Source organism: Rhinatrema bivittatum, chromosome 16 (genome assembly GCF_901001135.1).
Source record: "Rhinatrema bivittatum chromosome 16, aRhiBiv1.1, whole genome shotgun sequence".
NCBI lineage: Eukaryota > Metazoa > Chordata > Amphibia > Gymnophiona > Rhinatrematidae > Rhinatrema > Rhinatrema bivittatum.
In genome coordinates this window covers 48130131-48149210 of record NC_042630.1, presented here as the reverse complement: position 1 = coordinate 48149210, position 19080 = coordinate 48130131, and the positions used below count along the sequence as shown (strand labels likewise).

The 19080-nt window shown below is 43.4% G+C and overlaps 1 protein-coding gene across 1 annotated transcript; it reads right to left on the bottom strand.

Moving 5' to 3' along the window:
* Positions 1-208: 208 nt before the first annotated feature.
* Positions 209-793, bottom strand: LOC115078867 (olfactory receptor 2M4-like). The gene has a single exon (XM_029581927.1). It carries the CDS (start codon positions 782-784, stop codon positions 209-211), a length of 576 nt encoding a protein of 191 aa, XP_029437787.1. The 5' UTR covers positions 785-793.
* Between the last annotated feature and the right edge of the window lie 18287 nt (positions 794-19080).

The following is a 19080-nucleotide window of genomic DNA, read 5'->3' as shown; positions in this document are numbered from 1 at the left end:
CATCACTATTAACAAGTCAGATGGAGTGGAGATCTCCTTTACCATCAACCAATATTTTAAAAAAGAAAAACAACACAAGAATTACATTGAGCAGTTTTACATGGTTCTTCATTCACTTCATAAGTAGCAATACAAACAAGCACCAGATAAGTGTTTATTCCTGACGGCATTTCAGATGGAATGCAGAGAGAGTCTTTTTTCATTTCATTTATTTTTTAATGATGATTTTTCTAAGGGCATTTTTAACTTCTTGATTTCTTAGACTATAAATAATGGGGTTTAGCATGGGGGTGAGTACTGTGTACAGAAGGGCAAATACTTTGTCTTGCTCTGGTGATTGCATTGAACTTGGCCTCATGTATACAAACAAAACTGTCCCATAAAATAGAAAAACAACTGTGAGGTGGGAGGAACAGGTGGAGAAGGCCTTTCTTCTCCCTTCAGAATGATGGATTTTCAAGATGGCTACTATGACAAAGATGTAGGATGATAGAGTTAGAAGAAATGGGATGAGAGACAAAACTGCTCCTTCAGAAAGTACAAGTATTTCAAAGTTGTGGGTATCACTACAGGATAATTTTAGCAGTGCAGTGAGGTCACAGAAGAAGTGGTCAATCTCATTGGAGCCACAATAGGAGAACTGAGATATGAGAATTTCAAAAGGAACTCCATCCAGAGAGCCAGTTAACCATGATGCAGCCACCAGTAAAATACAGATCCTTTTATTCATCATGAGTGGGTATCGCAATGGATTGCATATTGCCACATAACGATCATAGGCCATAGCAGTGAGGAGTAGGGGTGTGCATTCGGATTGACCGCATTAGTAAAACGCAACTCATATTTTTTTTTTACTTAAAAAATTGATTCGACATAAACGATCGGATTTCCCACATATCGAACATAGATATGTTCGATATGTGGGAAATCGCGATTGTTGAGCCAAAATAAAAATTTAAACCCCCTCACCCTCCTTAATCCCCCCCCCAGACTTACCACAACTCCCTGGTGATCGAGCGAGGAGTGAGGACGCCATTTCTGCAATCCTTGGCGAGAAGCATGTGACGTCGGCGGCACGTTGAGTGACGCCGGCGTCACGTGATTCCCGGCTCGTTCGCGCCAGACGGCTCGTTCGGCCAAAAAAGAACTTTTGGCCAGCTTGGGGGGGTCAGGAGGCCCCCCCAAGCTGGCCAAAAGTTCTTTTTGGGCCGAACGAGCCGTCCGGCGCAAACGAGCCGGGAATCACGTGGCGCCGCGTCACTCAGACGCGACGTCACGTGATTCCTGGCAAGTTCGCGCCGGACGGCTCGTTCGGCCCAAAAAGAACTTTTGGCCAGCTTGAGGGGGTCAGGAGGCCCCCCCAAGCTGGCCAAAAGTTCTTTTTGGGCCGAACGAGCCGTCCGGCGCGAACTTGCCGGGAATCACGTGACGTCGGCGTCACGTGATACTGAGGAAGAAGTACATGGGTTTGTGGAGATGATGGTCAGACCACATTAATGTTAGAAATCCAAGGTTTCCCAGAATAGAGATAAAGAAGGCTGGTAAAACTATTACATAAATTAAGGTTTCCTCATGAGAATATTTATTAAAGCCCAGAATAATGAATCCTGTTGTCCCTGTCTTATTCTCCATCTCCATTGTTTCAGTGCCCATAATCTGTTAGGATATGAAGAAAGAGATTAAAACATTGCAATTGAATGAATATTGAAAACTATAATATATAAGTAGTCCCAATCATGCCTATGGCTATCAGTGTTGAAAATTCCTGAGTCACGGTGATGAGAGGCAGCCAATTCCTATTTTTAATGATTTATCATCCATTATCATTTCCATTTTCACATCCTCCCTCTCACCAAGTTAGCAATTACAAGGTGAGAGGAAAAAAGTATGGTGTAGGAGTAATCACACTTCTGAGAAATACCATCTTAGGAAGAATGTGTGAGAGATTAGGCAGTCACAGCAATGTAAACAATGTAGAGCTCTCATCTCTGATCTTCTGAGGGAGGCTGGAGAATAAATAAACACAAAAGAATTGAGGCATGTGAACATCACGTGCATCTTATTGAGTTTTCCCCTCCACCACCTCCTTTTCAATATTAAAAAAAAATGTTTTTATTTTTCGAATGATGGTAGGATTTAGTACATCCAAATCCATAATGCATTGCTTGAAAATATTTGTGTGCATTTATTTTGTAAACAATAAAATTAAACCAAATAAAAGAGCTACCCTGAGGTCCTCCAACACCTCCCTTACCCAGCTGGTCTAAGCGAAGACCAGTTAGTTCCTCCCTGGGCTTCTCTGTTCCTGTTGCGCTCGGGGGATGGACCCTTGGCCTGGGGCAAGAATGGAATGGCTCCTGAAAGGGAACAGGAGATAACTGCCCCCAGGGGGTGGAGCACTGAAGGAGACAGAGGCTAGTTAGAGCATCACCACTGGAAGCCCGAGGTCCCCCCGGGAGGAGCCCATAGGGACCAGGGCCCATTGGACTTAGGTGGCCTCCTGGGGGAATGGAAGCCAGGCATGCCCACAGACACAGAAGGAGCACAGGTTGGGTTCAAGCTGGAGCAGGGAGAACCAGAACAGAGTTGGTGATGACAAGGCGAGGAACAGAGCCAGAATCTGGAGGCGAGGCCATGCAGGTGAAAGGTCAATGTCCATAGTTCAGTCCGAGGAGTGGTCAACGAAGCAAGGATCAGATACCAGAGGTCAGACGTAGTCAGAGGCAAGCAGAGGTCTAGAGGCAGGCGGCATACAGGCGAGTAGATCTGGAACAGGCTGAGGTCTTTGAGGCAGGCGGCAGACAAACAGGAAGGTCAGGAACAAGCCGAGGTCAGTACCAGAAGACAGTCCGAGGGTACTACCTGGGGTTGCACAGGAACAGGCAGGCACTGAGCCAGCAGGGCACTGGAACAGGACTGAATGATAAGCGCGGTCAATCAGGCAGAGGTCGGGTTCCGGAGGTCAAACGAGGTCACAGGCAAGCCAAGGTCAATAACGGACAAACAAAGAGATTCAAGAGACTAGAGAGAGTAACAGGAGTCCAGACAACCTAAGGAGGAGGCCAGTTGCAAAGGCAAGCTCTGGTTGCCAGAGCTTGCCTTATATAATCCCAAGGGAGGGACGTCATCTGAAGAAGCCCGGCAGTCCTAGCGCATCGCGGCCCCTTTAAGTCTCGGGGAAGGGCACGTGTGTGAGCGAAATCCTTGGCTGGAACAGGGCTCAGCGGCGGGGAAGCCACACAAGGGCCAGAGGTTGATGGCAATGGCGTTCCTGCCATACCGCGCCGTGGGAGTGAGTCCTCGGTGCCGCAAAGGAGAGGTGAGAAGAGCCGGCCATGGCCTCTGTGGCCGGTCTTCATAACAGTTCCCTGCTTTCAACCCTAATAACCTATTGAGGTTGTAGATCTGCCTTGCCCCTCCTTACTGCACCTGTGGGGGTTCATAGAACAAAAGTGGAAGAGCAATGTCTACTCACTCTAGCCATCCTTCTCTATTCTTTAAATTTGGTACCTGTGAATTGCCCAAGCCTAGTGTCAAGTGTTGTTTTGGAAGGGAAGGCTGGAGGAGGTTTAATTTTTTTATTTTGATGGGAAGGGTAGGGACATACATTTCTTTTTATTTTTGCTTTTGTAAACATTGGGGATGTGCATTCGTTTGGAACAAAATAGGAAATAAAGATTTCCTATTTCATTACATTTCGGGGGGGCTGAGGAAATAATAGGAAAACCCACAACATTTTGTGTGGTTTTCTTATTGGTTTTTTTTGGGGGGGGGAGAAAGGGCACTTTAAAAAAAAAAAAAAAACAAACCCACCCCAACCCTTCGAATTTAATTAATTGCAACTCCCCACCCTCCCAAGGCTTGCCCAACCCCCCAAGACTTGCTGAAAGTCCCTGGTGTCCAGCAGGGTCCCAGGAGCAATCTCCCCCTCTTGGGCCATCGGTTGCCTCTAATCAAAATGGCACAGGTGGCTCTTTGCCTTTACCATGTGACAGGGGCTACCGATGCCATTGGTCGGCCCCTGTCACATGGTGGGAGCAATGGATGGCCCGTGCCATTTTTTAAGATGGCGCTGGCCATCCATTGTTCCTACCATGTGACAGAGGTCGGCCAAAGGCACCAATATCCCCTGTCACATGGTTAGGGCAAAGGGCCACTGGTGCCATTTTGATTACTGGCAGCCGATGGCCCGAGAGCGGTAGATCACTCCCGGGACCCCCTCTGGACCTAGAGGGACTTTTGGCAAGTTTTTGGAGGGTCAGGGTTGTAATTAATTGAATTTGAAGGGTTTGGGTGGGTTTGGGTTTTTCGTTTCGGGGCAGCCGAAAAAAATCGGCCCAAGGAAAATGAAATTTCCCACTGCGGGCCGATAACGAAGGCCAAACCAAAAGGTTCGGCCGAATCACATCTCTAGTAAACATGATGTGTTTCATGCATTTATAGTCAGAAAGAGCAGACAAAAATTCCATTTTGTTGCAGTTTTGCTGTTCAGCCTGCATAATCATACTAAAATGATTTAGCATGCATTGTAACACTAAAAAAAAATGAAAAATAAAATCATGAATGCTATGAAAATCTAAATGCACAACATTTATAAGTAGAACTGGGATCTAGGATAGTTAATTTTGGAAATGCAATGCAGCTTGCCTTTAATTAAGCCTGCCCAAATCATGCCTATGGGAATTCCTCCCCTTAATCTACCTAAAGTATGTATGCTATGAACCAGAATGTTTTAAGGCATCCATTTAGGGAAACAATTTCCAAAATATCCCACCTGATGGTGAATCCATATTTACCATGATCAAGTCTTGATCACCAACTATTGAAGTTTAATAAGTTAATCACATGAAGTTTAAAATGCACACAAAAAAAATATTATTGAAAAATAGACTTTGTCAGGCTCAAGTGCCAAAGTTACAATAAGAGTAGATAGAACAGCCAATTCTGTAACTGATGTCTCCAATATAGTTGAAAGATCCACATTTGATTCCACAGCCGGAATTAAGGGTGTTATTCCCTCTGTTTGTGTGTCCTCTTCAGCTCTTTTAAGCTGCGGTAGGTAGAATATCTGAGACACAGGAGGGGTTGAGTTTTCTGGGATCCCTGTTAACAATGGTGGGGGGGGGGGGGATTTAGGTAGGGCTGGGGGGTGGGTTAGATAGGGGGGGGTTAGATAGGGGAAGGGAGGGAAAGGTGGGGGCGGGGACCAAAAAAAAAGTTCCCTCCAAGGCCGCTCCGAAATCAGCCTTGGAGGGAATGGGGAAAGCCTTGAAGGGAACGGGGAATGCCATCAGGCCTCCCCTAGGGCTCGGTGCACGCAAGGTGCACATGTTATAAAATTGGGTGTACATTTGTGAGTGCCGGGTAGCATGCAGAAATGTACCCAGCACGCGCAAAATTTAAAATCAGCCCCAATGTGGGCCCAATAATGGAATCGTCCGGGAGGCTGCAAGGATAGTCCTTACCCTAGGCTTCCGCTTTTTCCCCATTCAGGAATTGATTAAAGAGGAAACTTTTTAAAATAAGTGCCCGAAGGAGCCAAGACACCACACTCTGACTTCCGATCCACCATCTTGGATCTGCCCAATTTCTTCCCATGATAGAGGTTTTTTTTACAATGAAATAGGGGAAAGGGTTGGGGGGTAGATAGCCCAGTAGTATATTTGATGAGTGATGGGTTAGGCACTGCAATTTACAATAACAAAGAGATCCATGGACAATTATTTCTTTCTTTAATTTTTTTGATTCTAGTTCAGCACTACATACCCTTATAAATCAGGTCTAAATTTATCCAGCTAACCTATCCAGATATACATGATATTCAGCTAGGTTATCTGGTTAACTCATCCACTCTTCTGTAGTACCTGACTGCACAGGCAGAAATCCAAGCCTCCAAAGAGAAAAGGCGACTGTAGGAATAGGTAACAGAAGTAAAGCCAGAGCTGCAGGAACAGGCACAGCTAATTATACAAAAAGAAAATGGAAGCCAGGTGACTGAACCTGCAGAGACAAGTGCAAGGTGACCTACAATGTAGCATTGCTGTATGGGCCACATTAAAAATGGGAGAAGGTGCAACCCAAAGTGAAGAGGCAGACATGCTGGAGGAACTGCAAGGAGATCTGTTAGAGATTCTGCAGGGTGACCTAACGAGGCAGCACAAGGAGGCCTGAAAAAGACTGGAAGAGAAGTAGAACCCGTAACAGTAAAAAAATTAAAAATTACAAATCATGGAGCAAGAGAATGGGAAAATATAACCTAGGAGTCCTGAGGAAAGACTGAGATTTCCCCTGGCCCTGCAGCAATTACCCAAGCAGTGTATGTGAGTCCTCTTGGAAGGAGTCCAAGATATAATCTGCCTCTAGGAGAAATGGAACTTGGCTCTTCAGTTGGACTCATAAAATAAAGAGTGGGGACACTGGGCAAAGAACACAGTGGGTAAAGATGAAAATTGGGGCACATTAAAGGGTTTCCCTAGTGGGAAGGGAAAGCAGAGAGCCTGTAACTTTTACCCTGAATTTACTGGGTGAGAGGTCTGGAGAATTCCATAGAAAGCATATAAATCTGATGTCAGACACTGAAGCCCTGACTTTGTTTTGACCCCACAACTAGAGAGATAAGTCACCTCTCTGGAAGATATTCAAGCTGAGTAAAGATGCTTGACCTGAAAGGTCTGAGCTGAGTGTAGGGTATATGAAGGAGTGTCCCTAAAAACTCTCCCTAAACAATATTGGACAAGGCACCTGGCATGTAGCTCTCTGGGTGAGTCCCCTGAGAGCAAAAATAAGATATTGGGCCCAGAAGGGAACAAACAGGCCTCGCATACCAGGAGAAGGCAGCTTCTGACACAGCTCTATCCTGAAGGTGAATGCTGAACATGAATGTTGCTGAAAGTAAGCTGTTTATGTTGATCTATTGAGTTGTGAAGAATAAAGTTTCATGTAAGAAGTCCAGAATTTCTCTGTCCTTGGGTGGTTAAGGACTGCTTGTGTTATCCGACATGTTCTATCCATCTGATCATATCTAGAAACTTTAAACTATTTCTAGGGTTGTTCCCTATCTGAGCACTGGAGGTCTATGCAGACTCAGAGTAAATCTATTGGAGTCTTCTGCTTGCACTGCGTATTAAGGCTTTAACACAAGATATTAGCTCAATAGGAGGCTTATCTAGATATCTATGCATCAATCATGGATTAGTTCCAAGATCCCAGATGTGTACAACTGCTGGAACACCCCAAACGTCCCATATCCTGATGATCTTTCACAAATGAAAGGGACGTATTCTGCCATCTTACAGGTAAGACACCACAGCTGGGAACTGGAAGCAAAATGAAAGTTGTCATCACTGGATCAGTAGGTGCCCCTCTTCACTCTGGCATATGTATCCAGGAAGCCTCCAATCATTGACCAATTCCACCCTCCAATCAGTCAAACCAACATCCCTCTTCACATCCTCATACTTTTTGGCAGGCACATATAAAAAATGCACACACAAACAGGGGCCCATGAAACTAAAGCAACATATTTTTTGGACTAGAGTAGGGATTAAAATATAAATGTAATAAGTGACCATAGGAAACATTTCAAGCATAACCACAGGGAAAATGTCCACTATCCCCAAAAGAGTTAAGAGGAGAAAGTAAGGGTTGAAAGGCTTCAGTTTCAAGTTGTCATCAATGTTGCCTCTGACAAGTGGAAAGTTTGCTGTATTGTGGCAGTCGTGCAAAGCCCCTTGTGTCCTGGCAGCTCTTCCATCTCTCTGAGTGTGGCACTGTAATCTCATTCCTGGGGACCTCCTGGTCATGTGACACCCCCCCCCCCCCCCTCCACATACTGTGGCACCCAATGATCTCATAGGGGTTATCCCAGAAGGGCAACACCACATTGTGACAACTGGTAGTCACCCATTATTTAGATATATGTATATGAGAGAGAGAAAGAGGCTTTCTTGGTTTTATTATATGAGATGTTTACGCTTTTAAAAAAGACATTTATAAATGAAATATATCTTTGTAAAAATAAGTTTTATATAAACTGAAAGATCTAAATATATGCATAGAGACAGGGATAGTAAGCATGACAGAAGGAAGACTTGTAAAACCAGATGGATTTAAAATGCAGACAAGCAGAATAGAAAGGTAACAGAAATAATAAGCAAAAACGGGAATGTTTGTATAGAAAGATAAACTGATGAAGGAGTAGTGCGGCAATTTTGAAAACATCCATGTGGATACAAAACTCTGCAGCTACTTGTTTCAAGCCATGCACTTTGTAGAAATTTTCAAGAGTTAAGACTGCAGTTATTATCTCTCTCTGAAAATCACTTATCAGTATAAAAAGCCATACATTTTGCACCTTTGTTTTGTGGGGGCAAAATTTTGGTTTGGAGAAAAGTGAGTGTTCATTGGAAAATAGAATATGTGTGCTATTCCATAATTATGCCCAAATTACATGTCCCCCTTCCCTTCACCTTCAGTAATATTTCCCTTTAACAGCTAAAAAGCTTTCGGGCAGCCCTTATATCTGGTAAAATAGAAACTTACCCTGGTGATAGATTTATGGAAATTTCCTGCTTTATTAATATTTCAGAACACGTATGAAGAAATTTGCCTGGGCATTCCCAATGTTTGTAATGTATCGAACTTCACACGTCACAATAAGAAGCATAGACGTAACAGATTTGCTTTTACAACAATCATAAAGTGTAACTGAAATAAACTGGGCCTGATTCTCAAAATGTCTGACTCCCATTGTTATGCATGAATAAGGGCTTTTGAAAATTGCCCAGCTGGTTGTGTGAGTAAAAGTAGGAGTTTTCCTCATTTAAGGGTTAACTTTTACGATCACAAATGGAAGCTCTCTAAAGAGTGGAGTTGGGATAGGGAAATGTTTTATGCATATACTTTTCATTTTCAGAAGCATGCGTGTAAATGTACACACACACACACACACACACACACACACACACACACACTTGCACCTGCTCTGGAGGATTTATAAATATGTGCGCACAAGTCTGGCAGGGTTTATGTACATAGCCTTAATTTTCAAAGCAGACTTGTGCTTGTCATTCCCCTTTGAAAATTTGGATGTAGTCTCTGAATACTTTTCTCACACAGGTTTTGACCATGTGCACAATTTTTTAAAATTTTTAACACTTTATTTATATTTTCAGAATAACATAAACGTATAACTTTTAAGAAAAAATAAGGGATCCATATAGTAGAAAATCCTTCACATAATTATTAAAGTATAATCATATGGAATAAGGCAGTCGCAAAATAAGTAGAAGGAGAGCCAGAAACAGGAGGTAAAGAGAGAACATGAACATAAGAAAATGCCATACTGGGTCAGACCAAGGGTCCATCAAGCCCAGCATCCTGTTCCCAACAGTGGCCAATCCAGGCCATAAGAACCTGGCAAGTACCCAAAAACTAAGTCCATTCCATGTAACCATTGCTAATGGCAGTGGCTATTCTCTAAGTGAACTTAATAGCAGGTAATGGACTTCTCCTCCAAGAACTTATCCAATCCTTTTTTAAACACAGCTATACTAACTGCACTAACCACATTCGCTGGCAACAAATTCCAGAGTTTAATTGTGCGTTGAGTAAAAAAGAACTTTCTCCGATTAGTTTTAAATGTGCCCCATGCTAACTTCATGGAGTGCCCCCTAGTCTTTCTACTATCCGAAAGAGTAAATAACCGATTCACATCTACCCGTTCTAGACCTCTCATGATTTTAAACACCTCTATCATATCCCTCCTCAGTTGTCTCTTCTCCAAGCTGAAAAGTCCTAACCTTTTTAGTCTTTCTTCATAGGGGAGTTGTTCCATTCCCCTTATCATTTTGGTAGCCCTTCTCTGTACCTTCTCCATCGCAATTATATCTTTTTTGAGATGCGGCGACCAGAATTGTACACAGTATTCAAGGTGCGGTCTCACCATGGAGCGATACAGAGGCATTATGACATTTTCCGTTTTATTCACCATTCCTTTTCTAATAATTCCCAACATTCTGTTTGCTTTTTTGACTGCCGCAGCACACTGCACCGACGATTTCAGTGTGTTATCCACTATGACACCTAGATCTCTTTCTTGGGTTGTAGCACCTAATATGGAACCCAACATTGTGTAATTATAGCACGGGTTATTTTTCCCTATATGCATCACCTTGCACTTATCCACATTAAATTTAATCTGCCATTTGGATGCCCAATTTTCCAGTCTCACAAGGTCTTCCTGCAATTTATCACAATCTGCTTGTGATTTAACTACTCTGAACAATTTTGTGTCATCTGCAAATCTGATTATCTCACTCGTCGTATTTCTTTCCAAATCATTTATAAATATATTGAACAGTAAGGGTCCCAATACAGATCTCTGAGGCACTCCACTGTCCACTCCCTTCCACTGAGAAAATTGCCCATTTAATCCTACTCTCTGTTTCCTGTCTTTTAGCCGGTTTGCAATCCACGAAAGGACATCACCACCTATCCCATGACTTTTTACTTTTCCTAGAAGCCTCTCATGAGGAACTTTGTCAAACGCCTTCTGAAAATCCAAGTATACTATATCTACCGGTTCACCCTTATCCACATGTTTATTAACTCCTTCAAAAAAGTGAAGCAGATTTGTGAGGCAAGACTTGCCCTGGGTAAAGCCATGCTGACTTTGTTCCATTAAACCATGTCTTTCTATATGTTCTGTGATTTTGATGTTTAGAACACTTTCCATTATTTTTCCTGGCACTGAAGTCAGGGTAACCGGTCTGTAGTTTCCCGGATCGCCCATTGAGCCCTTTTTAAATATTGGGGTTACATATGCTATCCTCCAGTCTTCAGGTACAATGGATGATTTTAATGATAAGTTGCAAATTTTTACTAATAGGTCTGAAATTTCATTTTTTAGTTCCTTCAGAACTCTGGGGTGTATACCATCCGGTCCAGGTGATTACTACTCTTCAGTTTGTCAATCAGGCCTACCACATCTTCTAGGTTCACCGTGATTTGATTCAGTCCATCTGAATCATTACCCATGAAAACCTTCTCCATTACGGGTACCTCCCCAACATCCTCTTCAGTAAACACCGAAGCAAAGAAATAATTTAATCTTTACGCGATAGCCTTATCTTCTCTAAGTGCCCCTTTAACCCCTCGATCATCTAACGGTCCAACTGACTCCCTCACAGGCTTTCTGCTTCGGATATATTTAAAAAAGTTTTTACTGTGAGTTTTTGCCTCTACAGCCAACTTCTTTTCAAATTCTCTCTTAGCCTGTCTTATCAATGTCTTACATTTAACTTGCCAATGTTTATGCTTTATCCTATTTTCTTCTGTTGGATCCTTCTTCCAATTTTTGAATGAAGATCTTTTGGCTAAAATAGCTTCTTTCACCTCCCCTTTTAACCATGCCGGTAATTGTTTTGCCTTCTTTCCACCTTTCTTAATGTGTGGAATACATCTGGACTGTGCTTCTAGAATGGTATTTTTAACAATGACCACGCCTCTTGGACATTTTTTACTTTTGTAGCTGCTCCTTTCAGTTTTTTTCTAACAATTTTTCTCATTTTATCAAAGTTTCCCTTTTGAAAGTTTAGCACGAGAGCCTTGGATTTGCACACTGTTCCTTTTCCAGTCATTAAATCAAATTTGATCATATTATGATCACTATTGCCAAGCGGCCCCACCACCGTTACCTCTCTCACCAAGTCCTGTGCTCTACTGAGAATTAGATCTAAAATTGCTCCCTCTCTCGTCAGTTCCTGAAACAATTGCTCCATAAAGCTATCATTTATTCCATCCAGGAACGTTATCTCTCTAGCGTGACCCGATGATACATTTACCCAGTCTATATTGGGATAATTGAAGTCTCCCATTATTACTGCTCTACCAATTTGGTTAGCTTCCCTAATTTCTCTTAGCATTTCACTGTCCATCTCACCATCTTGACCAGGTGGACGGTAGTATACCCCTATCACTGTAGTCTTCCCTGACACACAAGGGATTTCTACCCATAAAGACTCAATTTTGTATTTAGTCTCATGCAGGATGTTTATCCTGTTGGACTCTATGCCATCCCGGACATAAAGCACCACACTTCCTCCCGAGTGCTCCTCTCTGTCATTGCGATATAATTTGTACCCCGGTATAGCACTGTCCCATTGGTTATCCTCTTTCCACCATGTCTCTGAGATGCCAATTAAGACTATGTCATCATTTACTGCTATACATTCTAATTCTCCCATCTTACTTCTTAGACTGCTGGCGTTAGCATACAAACATTTCAAAGTTTGTTTTTTGTTTGTATTTTTATTCTGCTTTTTAATTGATAGGGATAAGTTAGAATTTTTTAGCTCAGGTGAGTTTTTAATTACAGGCACTTGGACTATTTTTCTAATTATTGGAACCTCACTGTCAGGATGCCCTAATTCTAATGCATCATTAGTATCCTTTAAAGATACCTCTCTCCGAACCATGCGCTGCTGAGCGACTGTCGGCTTTCCCCTTTGTTCTAGTTTAAAAGCTGCTCTATCTCCTTTTTAAAGGTTAGCGCCAGCAGTCTGGTTCCACCCTGGTTAAGGTGGAGCCCATCCCTTCGGAAGAGACTCCCCCTTCCCCAAAAGGTTCCCCAGTTCCTAACAAAACTGAATCCCTCTTCCTTGCACCATCGTCTCATCCACGCATTGAGACTCCGGAGCTCTGCCTGCCTCTGGTGACCTGCGCGTGGAACAGGGAGCATTTCAGAGAATGCTACCTTGGAGGTTCTGGATCTAATCTTTCTACCTAAGAGCCTAAATTTGGCTTCCAGAACCTCCCTCCCACATTTTCCTATGTCGTTGGTGCCCACGTGTACCACGACAGCCGGCTCCTCCCCAGCAATGTCTAAAATCCTATCTAGGTGATGTGTGAGGTCCGCCACCTTCGCACCAGGTAGGCATGTTACCAGGCGATCCTCACGCCCACCCGCCACCCAGCTATCTACAGAGGTACAGAGGTACAGAGAAGGGCTACCAAAATGATAAGGGGAATGGAACAGCTCCCCTGTGAGGAAAGACTAAAGAGGTTAGGACTTTTCAGCTTGGAGAAGAGACGGCTGAGGGGGGATATGATAGAGCTGTTTAAAATCATGAGAGGTCTAGAACGGGTAGATGTGAATCGGTTATTTACTCTTTCAGATAATAGAAAGACTAGGAGGCACTCCATGAAGTTAGCATGGGGCACATTTAAAACTAATCGGAGAAAGTTCTTTTTTACTCAACGCACAATTAAACTCTGGAATTTGTTGCCAGAGGATGTGGTTAGTGCAGTTAGTATAGCTGTGTTTAAAAAAGGATTGGATAAGTTCTTGGAGAAGTCCATTACCTGCTATTAATTAAGTTGACTTACAAAATAGCCACTGCTATTACTAGGAACAATAACATGGAATAGACTTAGTTTTTGGGTACTTGCCAGGTTCTTGTGGCTTGGTTTGGCCACTGTTGGAAACAGGATGCTGGGCTTGATGGACCCTTGGTCTGACCCAGTATGACTTGTTCTTATGAAAATATTTCTATGAAAATCTCCTCCCAGGGGACATGTCCATCATACATTACACCTGTGCTCACTTTTATAAAGGAACATATTTCTATGAAAATCTCCTCCCAGGTGACATGTCCATCATACATTACACCTGTGCTCACTTTTATAAAGGAACATATTTCTATGAAAATCTCCTCCCAGGTGACATGTCCATCACACATTACACCTGTGCTCACTTTTATAAAGAAACATATTCCTATGAAAATCTCCTCCAAGGTGACATCTCCATCATACATTACACCTGTGCTCACTTTTATAAAGGAACATATTTCTAGGAAAATCTCCTCCCAGGTGACATGTCCATCATAGATTAAGGAACATATTTCTATGAAAATCTCCTCCCAGGTGACAGGTCCATCACACATTACACCTGTGCTCACTTTATAAAGGAACATATTTCTATGAAAATCTCCTCCCAGGTGACATGTCCATCACACATTACACCTGTGCTCACTTTTATAAAGGAACATATTTCTATGAAAATCTCCTTCCAGGTGACAGGTCCATCACACATTACACCTGTGCTCACTTTTATAAAGGAAACTATTTCTGTGAAAATCTCCTCCCAGGTGACATGTCCATCACACATTACACCTGTGCTCACTTTTATAAAGGAAACTATTTCTGTGAAAATCTCCTCCCAGGTGGCATGTCCATCACACATTACACCCGTGCTCACTTTTATAAAGGAACATATTTCTATGAAAATCTCCTCCCAGGTGACATGTCCATCACACATTACACCTGTGCTCACTTTTATAAAGGAACATATTCCTATGAAAATCTCCTCCCAGGTGACAGGTCCATCATACATTACACCTGTGCTCACTTTTATAAAGGAACATATTTCTATGAAAATCTCCTCCCAGGTGACAGGTCCATCATACATTACACCTGTGCTCACGTTTATAAAATGACTCTCAGTGGGGACAATTCTCTGAACTGGGAGTTTTTGCTGCATAATTCCCAGGCGCTTGTAGCCATCGGCTTTGCATCAGTTCTCAAAGGGAAAGTTCACCCAGACCTTCCCTTTGAAAACTGCCGAGGGGGAAGGAGTTCATGGAGATGTAGAACAGCTTTTGTTGCTGATACATTTTTCCCCTAAATAACCGAGCACCTAATAATATTTAAATGCAAAACTAGGCTCGTCGTTGATTCATTTCCTTCCCTAACTTTGCCTCTGAGAGCATTTCCATTCTTTACAGGTTAGATTTGCTTCTTTTATGCCCTGACATGTATTCTTCTACCTGCACCTTTATTTATTTCTAGGGGAGGAGGAGGCAATTTCCTAATGGTTCTGTTAACCCCCCTATAAGTAGCCATTTACATGGCTAAATTACTGTGGCAAAGTGACCTCAAAATGTGGTTATCTCAATTTCTGTGCAAATACAAATTTTAATATTTTATTCTCAAATAAAGGAACCCTTTATCATTTGTCAGCTGTAAACATCTACCCAAAGAACAATTTGTTTAGGTCTAGTGTTATAATTAGCAAAGCTTAGCAAGGAATATTATTAGTGAGCGAGTAATCCTGATCAGCTGCTATGCATGATTATATTATAATGTTGTTAGTCACATTGTATATCCCTTGTTTTTAATAGAGATGTGAATCGTGTGATCGATCGTCTTAACGATCGATTTCGGCTGGGGGGGGAGGGAATCCTATCGTCGCGGTTTTGTTTTTTAAAATATCGTGTAAATCGTAAATCAGGGGAGGGCGGGAAAACCGGCACACTAAAACATCCCTAAAACCCACCCCGACCCTTTAAAATAAATCTGCCACCCTCCCGAACCCCCCCAAAATGCCTTAAATTACCTGGGGTCCAGAGGGAGGGTCCCTGTGTGATCTTTTACTCTCGGACCTCCGGTGCGTTGTAGAAATGGTGCCGGCGCTACCTTTGCCCTGTCATATGACAGCAGGGCAAAGGTAGCGCCGGCGCCATTTTGTTTTTTTGTCCCCCGACGTCAGGAGCGTAGAAGATCGCTCCCAGACCCCCGCTGGACCCCCAGGGACTTTTGGCCAGCTTGGGGGGGCCTCCTGACCCCCACAAGACTTGCCAAAATTCCAGCGGGGGTCCGGGAATGACCTCCTAAACTCGAATCGTTTTGCCGTACTGCAAAATGGCGCCGACCATGCCGTACGGTCGGCGCCATTTTGCAGTACGGCAAAACGATTCGAGTTTAGGAGGTCATTCCTGGACCCCCACTGGACTTTTGGCAAGTCTTGTGGGTGTCAGGAGGCCCCCCAAGCTGGCCAAAAGTCCCTGGGGGTCCAGCGGGGATCCGGGGGTGATCTCCTGGACGCGTGATGTCGGGAGCTAGGAATCAAAATGGCGCCGGCGCTACCTTTGCCCTGTCACATGATATGGGCAAAGGGCCACCGGCGCCATTTCTCTTCACAGCAGCCGTGGGCAGTGAGCGGGACATCGCGCCGGGATCATCGCGCCGGGACCCCAGGTTATTTAAAACATTTTGGGGGGGTTTGGGAGGGTGGGGGTTTGTTTTAAAGGTTCGGGGTGGGTGTTAGCGTTTTTTTGGTGTGCCGGTTTTCCCACCCCCTATTTAACGATACAATACAAATGCCCCTGATGATAAATCATGGGCATTTGTATTGTATCGTGCACTCTTAACGATTTTGGACGATTTTAAAATTATCTGACGATAATTTTAATCGTTCAAAAACGATTCACATCCCTAGTTTTTAATTGTGTACGTTCCTTTTAGTATGTAAACCCATCTAGCAAACTATGAAGGGAGCAGTATCTAAAATCAAATAAATAAATAGAAATTTCTCCATTGGTTTAAAACTGAAAAAAATATGGCTTGTTGAGTCTGGCTTCTTAGCCACCAATGCTTTAGTTTCTGCTCTGGTTCATGTCCCATGAACTCAGATGTGATATTTTATGAGTTTTGTAATCCTAGACATTGAATACTGACCATGCTTTTCCAGTGACTGAAGTAGCAGGATGTGTCAAACCTCTGTATTAAAAGCATTCTTAATAAAGAATAATATAATCTGGAATTGACTTACTTTACTCAGCAGTTGGTCAATGGGTTGCTTCTTCCTTCTCAATCACAAACTGTCGATTAGGCAGGAGAGAGAAGAAAAGGAGTGATGAAACAGGAGCCAGACATTTACACTCAAACACTTTGCTCTCTGAATATATCTCAGCATAAACCTAAACGTTTTTCCCTCTGGAATTCAAGATGAGCTCAGCTCACATTCCTATATTAGCTCTGCTCACCACTCTGGAAGGTCAGCTGGGCCCCGTGCACAGCTGGCCAGGATAATGTAGGCTCAGGCGCGCGTCGGGAGCAGGGTAAAGCGGGGGGGGGGGGGGGGAGCACATAAGGGAGGCAGTTAGGTCAGGCAGGGGTCAGGGGAAGTAGCAGAGGGCGTGGAGTAAGGAGGAGGGGTAGGCAAGGTACGGCTGCGGTGTTGGCAGGCCGTAATTGGTGGGAAGCCCAGAGGGGGATCTTGAGGGGGCGGAGTCTCGGGGCAGGGCGGCGTTGGTTTCACTTCGCCGCGACTGCCCTGAGAGCCGGTCGACTGTTTTCCCTCCCACCCACCCCTTTTCTAATTTGTTTGGTTTGTACTTGTTGTTTCCTTGTTTGTCGCAGTTGGCGGATGGCCCGAGCCGGTACAGCTTGTATAGCATAATGAGTAAGATGTAATTATGTGGTAATTAATGAACGGTGGACAACTGGGATAGTTGTCGGATGTGGATTCCTTGCTCGTCAGTGGCGGGAGTCCCCTGGCCTGGCCCCTTGCTCGCCAGCGGCGGGGGCCGCCGGGTTGGCTCCTTGCTGGCAGATGGCGGGGGCCGGAACCCGGGAAGGGTCGAGGAACGAGCCGTATGGCTGGCGGGGGATCGTCCTGCTAGAGGAGTGGCGGACGATGGTCGGAGATGTTGTTAAAATGTTATGTTAATTCAATGGCTCAGACCTCCAAGTTATTAAAGCTGCGGCCCAGTTAACCCAAAGTTTGTTGTCAGTTGCATTTATTCAAGGTGTGAACGGGGGTGGATGCGAACGAGCGATGTCCTGGATGCCTGCATTATGTACAATGGAGACATTATCTGGGCAGCATTGCTGTTAAGTTAGCAAATGTTAGATCTTCTTAAACCATGACAATAACATTCTGATTTCACCTTGATAAATTTGCTAATCCAAGCCTGATTTAATAGTTCACCAAGCCAGATTTTGCTTTAAGCAAATATAAAAGAGATTCAGATGAACAAACACAAATCATGGGCAACTGGGACATTCTTAAGTGGAGATGAGCAGAGAGACAAACAAAGCAGAAAACTTGGACTAGCAGGTAGATTTAGTGAACTATTTGTTTACATCGGGCACTATAAATACATCCTTCATTCCCACTTCCATTATTTTTAAGGAAAGAAAAATATCAAAATCTCCTTGCATAGGAAAGCGTTGCCTTCTCTTACAATGAAAAATGATTCTGAGTCATAGTCTGAGATTTGATCACAGTAACTGTGAATATCTGGAATAAAATAAACCTTTACCATTAATGGTTTTTAATTCACTCTGTATTTCTAATCAGAGGTCAGCAAGCATAAAAAAGCATTCTCAGTATAGGTCCTGATTTATTATTTCCATTTTCTTGGGTCTGCTAATACTTGTCCAATTTGTTTTAAATCTTCTATCTGTTAATCCTTGGCATATTGCCTAGTTCTGAAAGATTAAACATTCCTTAAAATGCATGTCCTATTCATTGTCAATGAGATGAAAGTGCACCATACTAGCATTATTATTATTATTTTTCCCCAAAAATAAATTCTCTCTCCTGAACATTACAGCTTAATTAAATCCAATTACGTAGCTTCTTACAAAAATCTTGTAACAAGCAAATTTGAATTGACTTACGGTGAGCAGTCGTAGTGCAATTGTTTTTTCCTCAGAAGTGCAGCCTTTGTATCAGGCAGGTAATAAAGATTGTCAAAGCTTCTGGGACCTGATTGCTGGTGATGAGGGAAATCCCAGACACAGGAACTCATGACTAACCAAGTAAACATGTGAGTTTTAGTTAACTTTGTCTTATTTTGACTGGAGGTTGTGTCACCCTTGGGTGTTTGAGATGGTAAATCTATAGCCATATAAATGTCCAATTATGCACCTTTGCATTGCTGGACATTTATAAGGCTGATGGAGTTAAAGGAGAAAGCAGCAGGCAGCAGTTGAATACAGTGCAGTTCCTCCATACTCCCAGCACCTCATGGAAGGGGGTGGGTGGGCCTCATAGCAGGACTGGTGCACTTCTCATGGTGCCCTAGGCCACATGTCTGGCAGGCTTCACTTTGGGGTTCAGCAGGTGCATGGCTTAGTGTGCCCAGACATTCTCTCCATTGTGCCCTGAGCTGTGAGACTGTTGTGAATATTTCTGGGATCAAAGCTCAATCTCATACTGTTCCCATCATCCCCAGTCTCTGAATCCTTCTGAGGGGAGGAAAGTTTCAGGCATAAGAACATAAGAACATGCCA

Coding starts and splice junctions, on each gene's coding strand:
- LOC115078867 (XM_029581927.1), bottom strand. CDS start 784: ATGGCCTATGATCGTTATGTGGCAATATGCAATCCATTGCGATACCCA.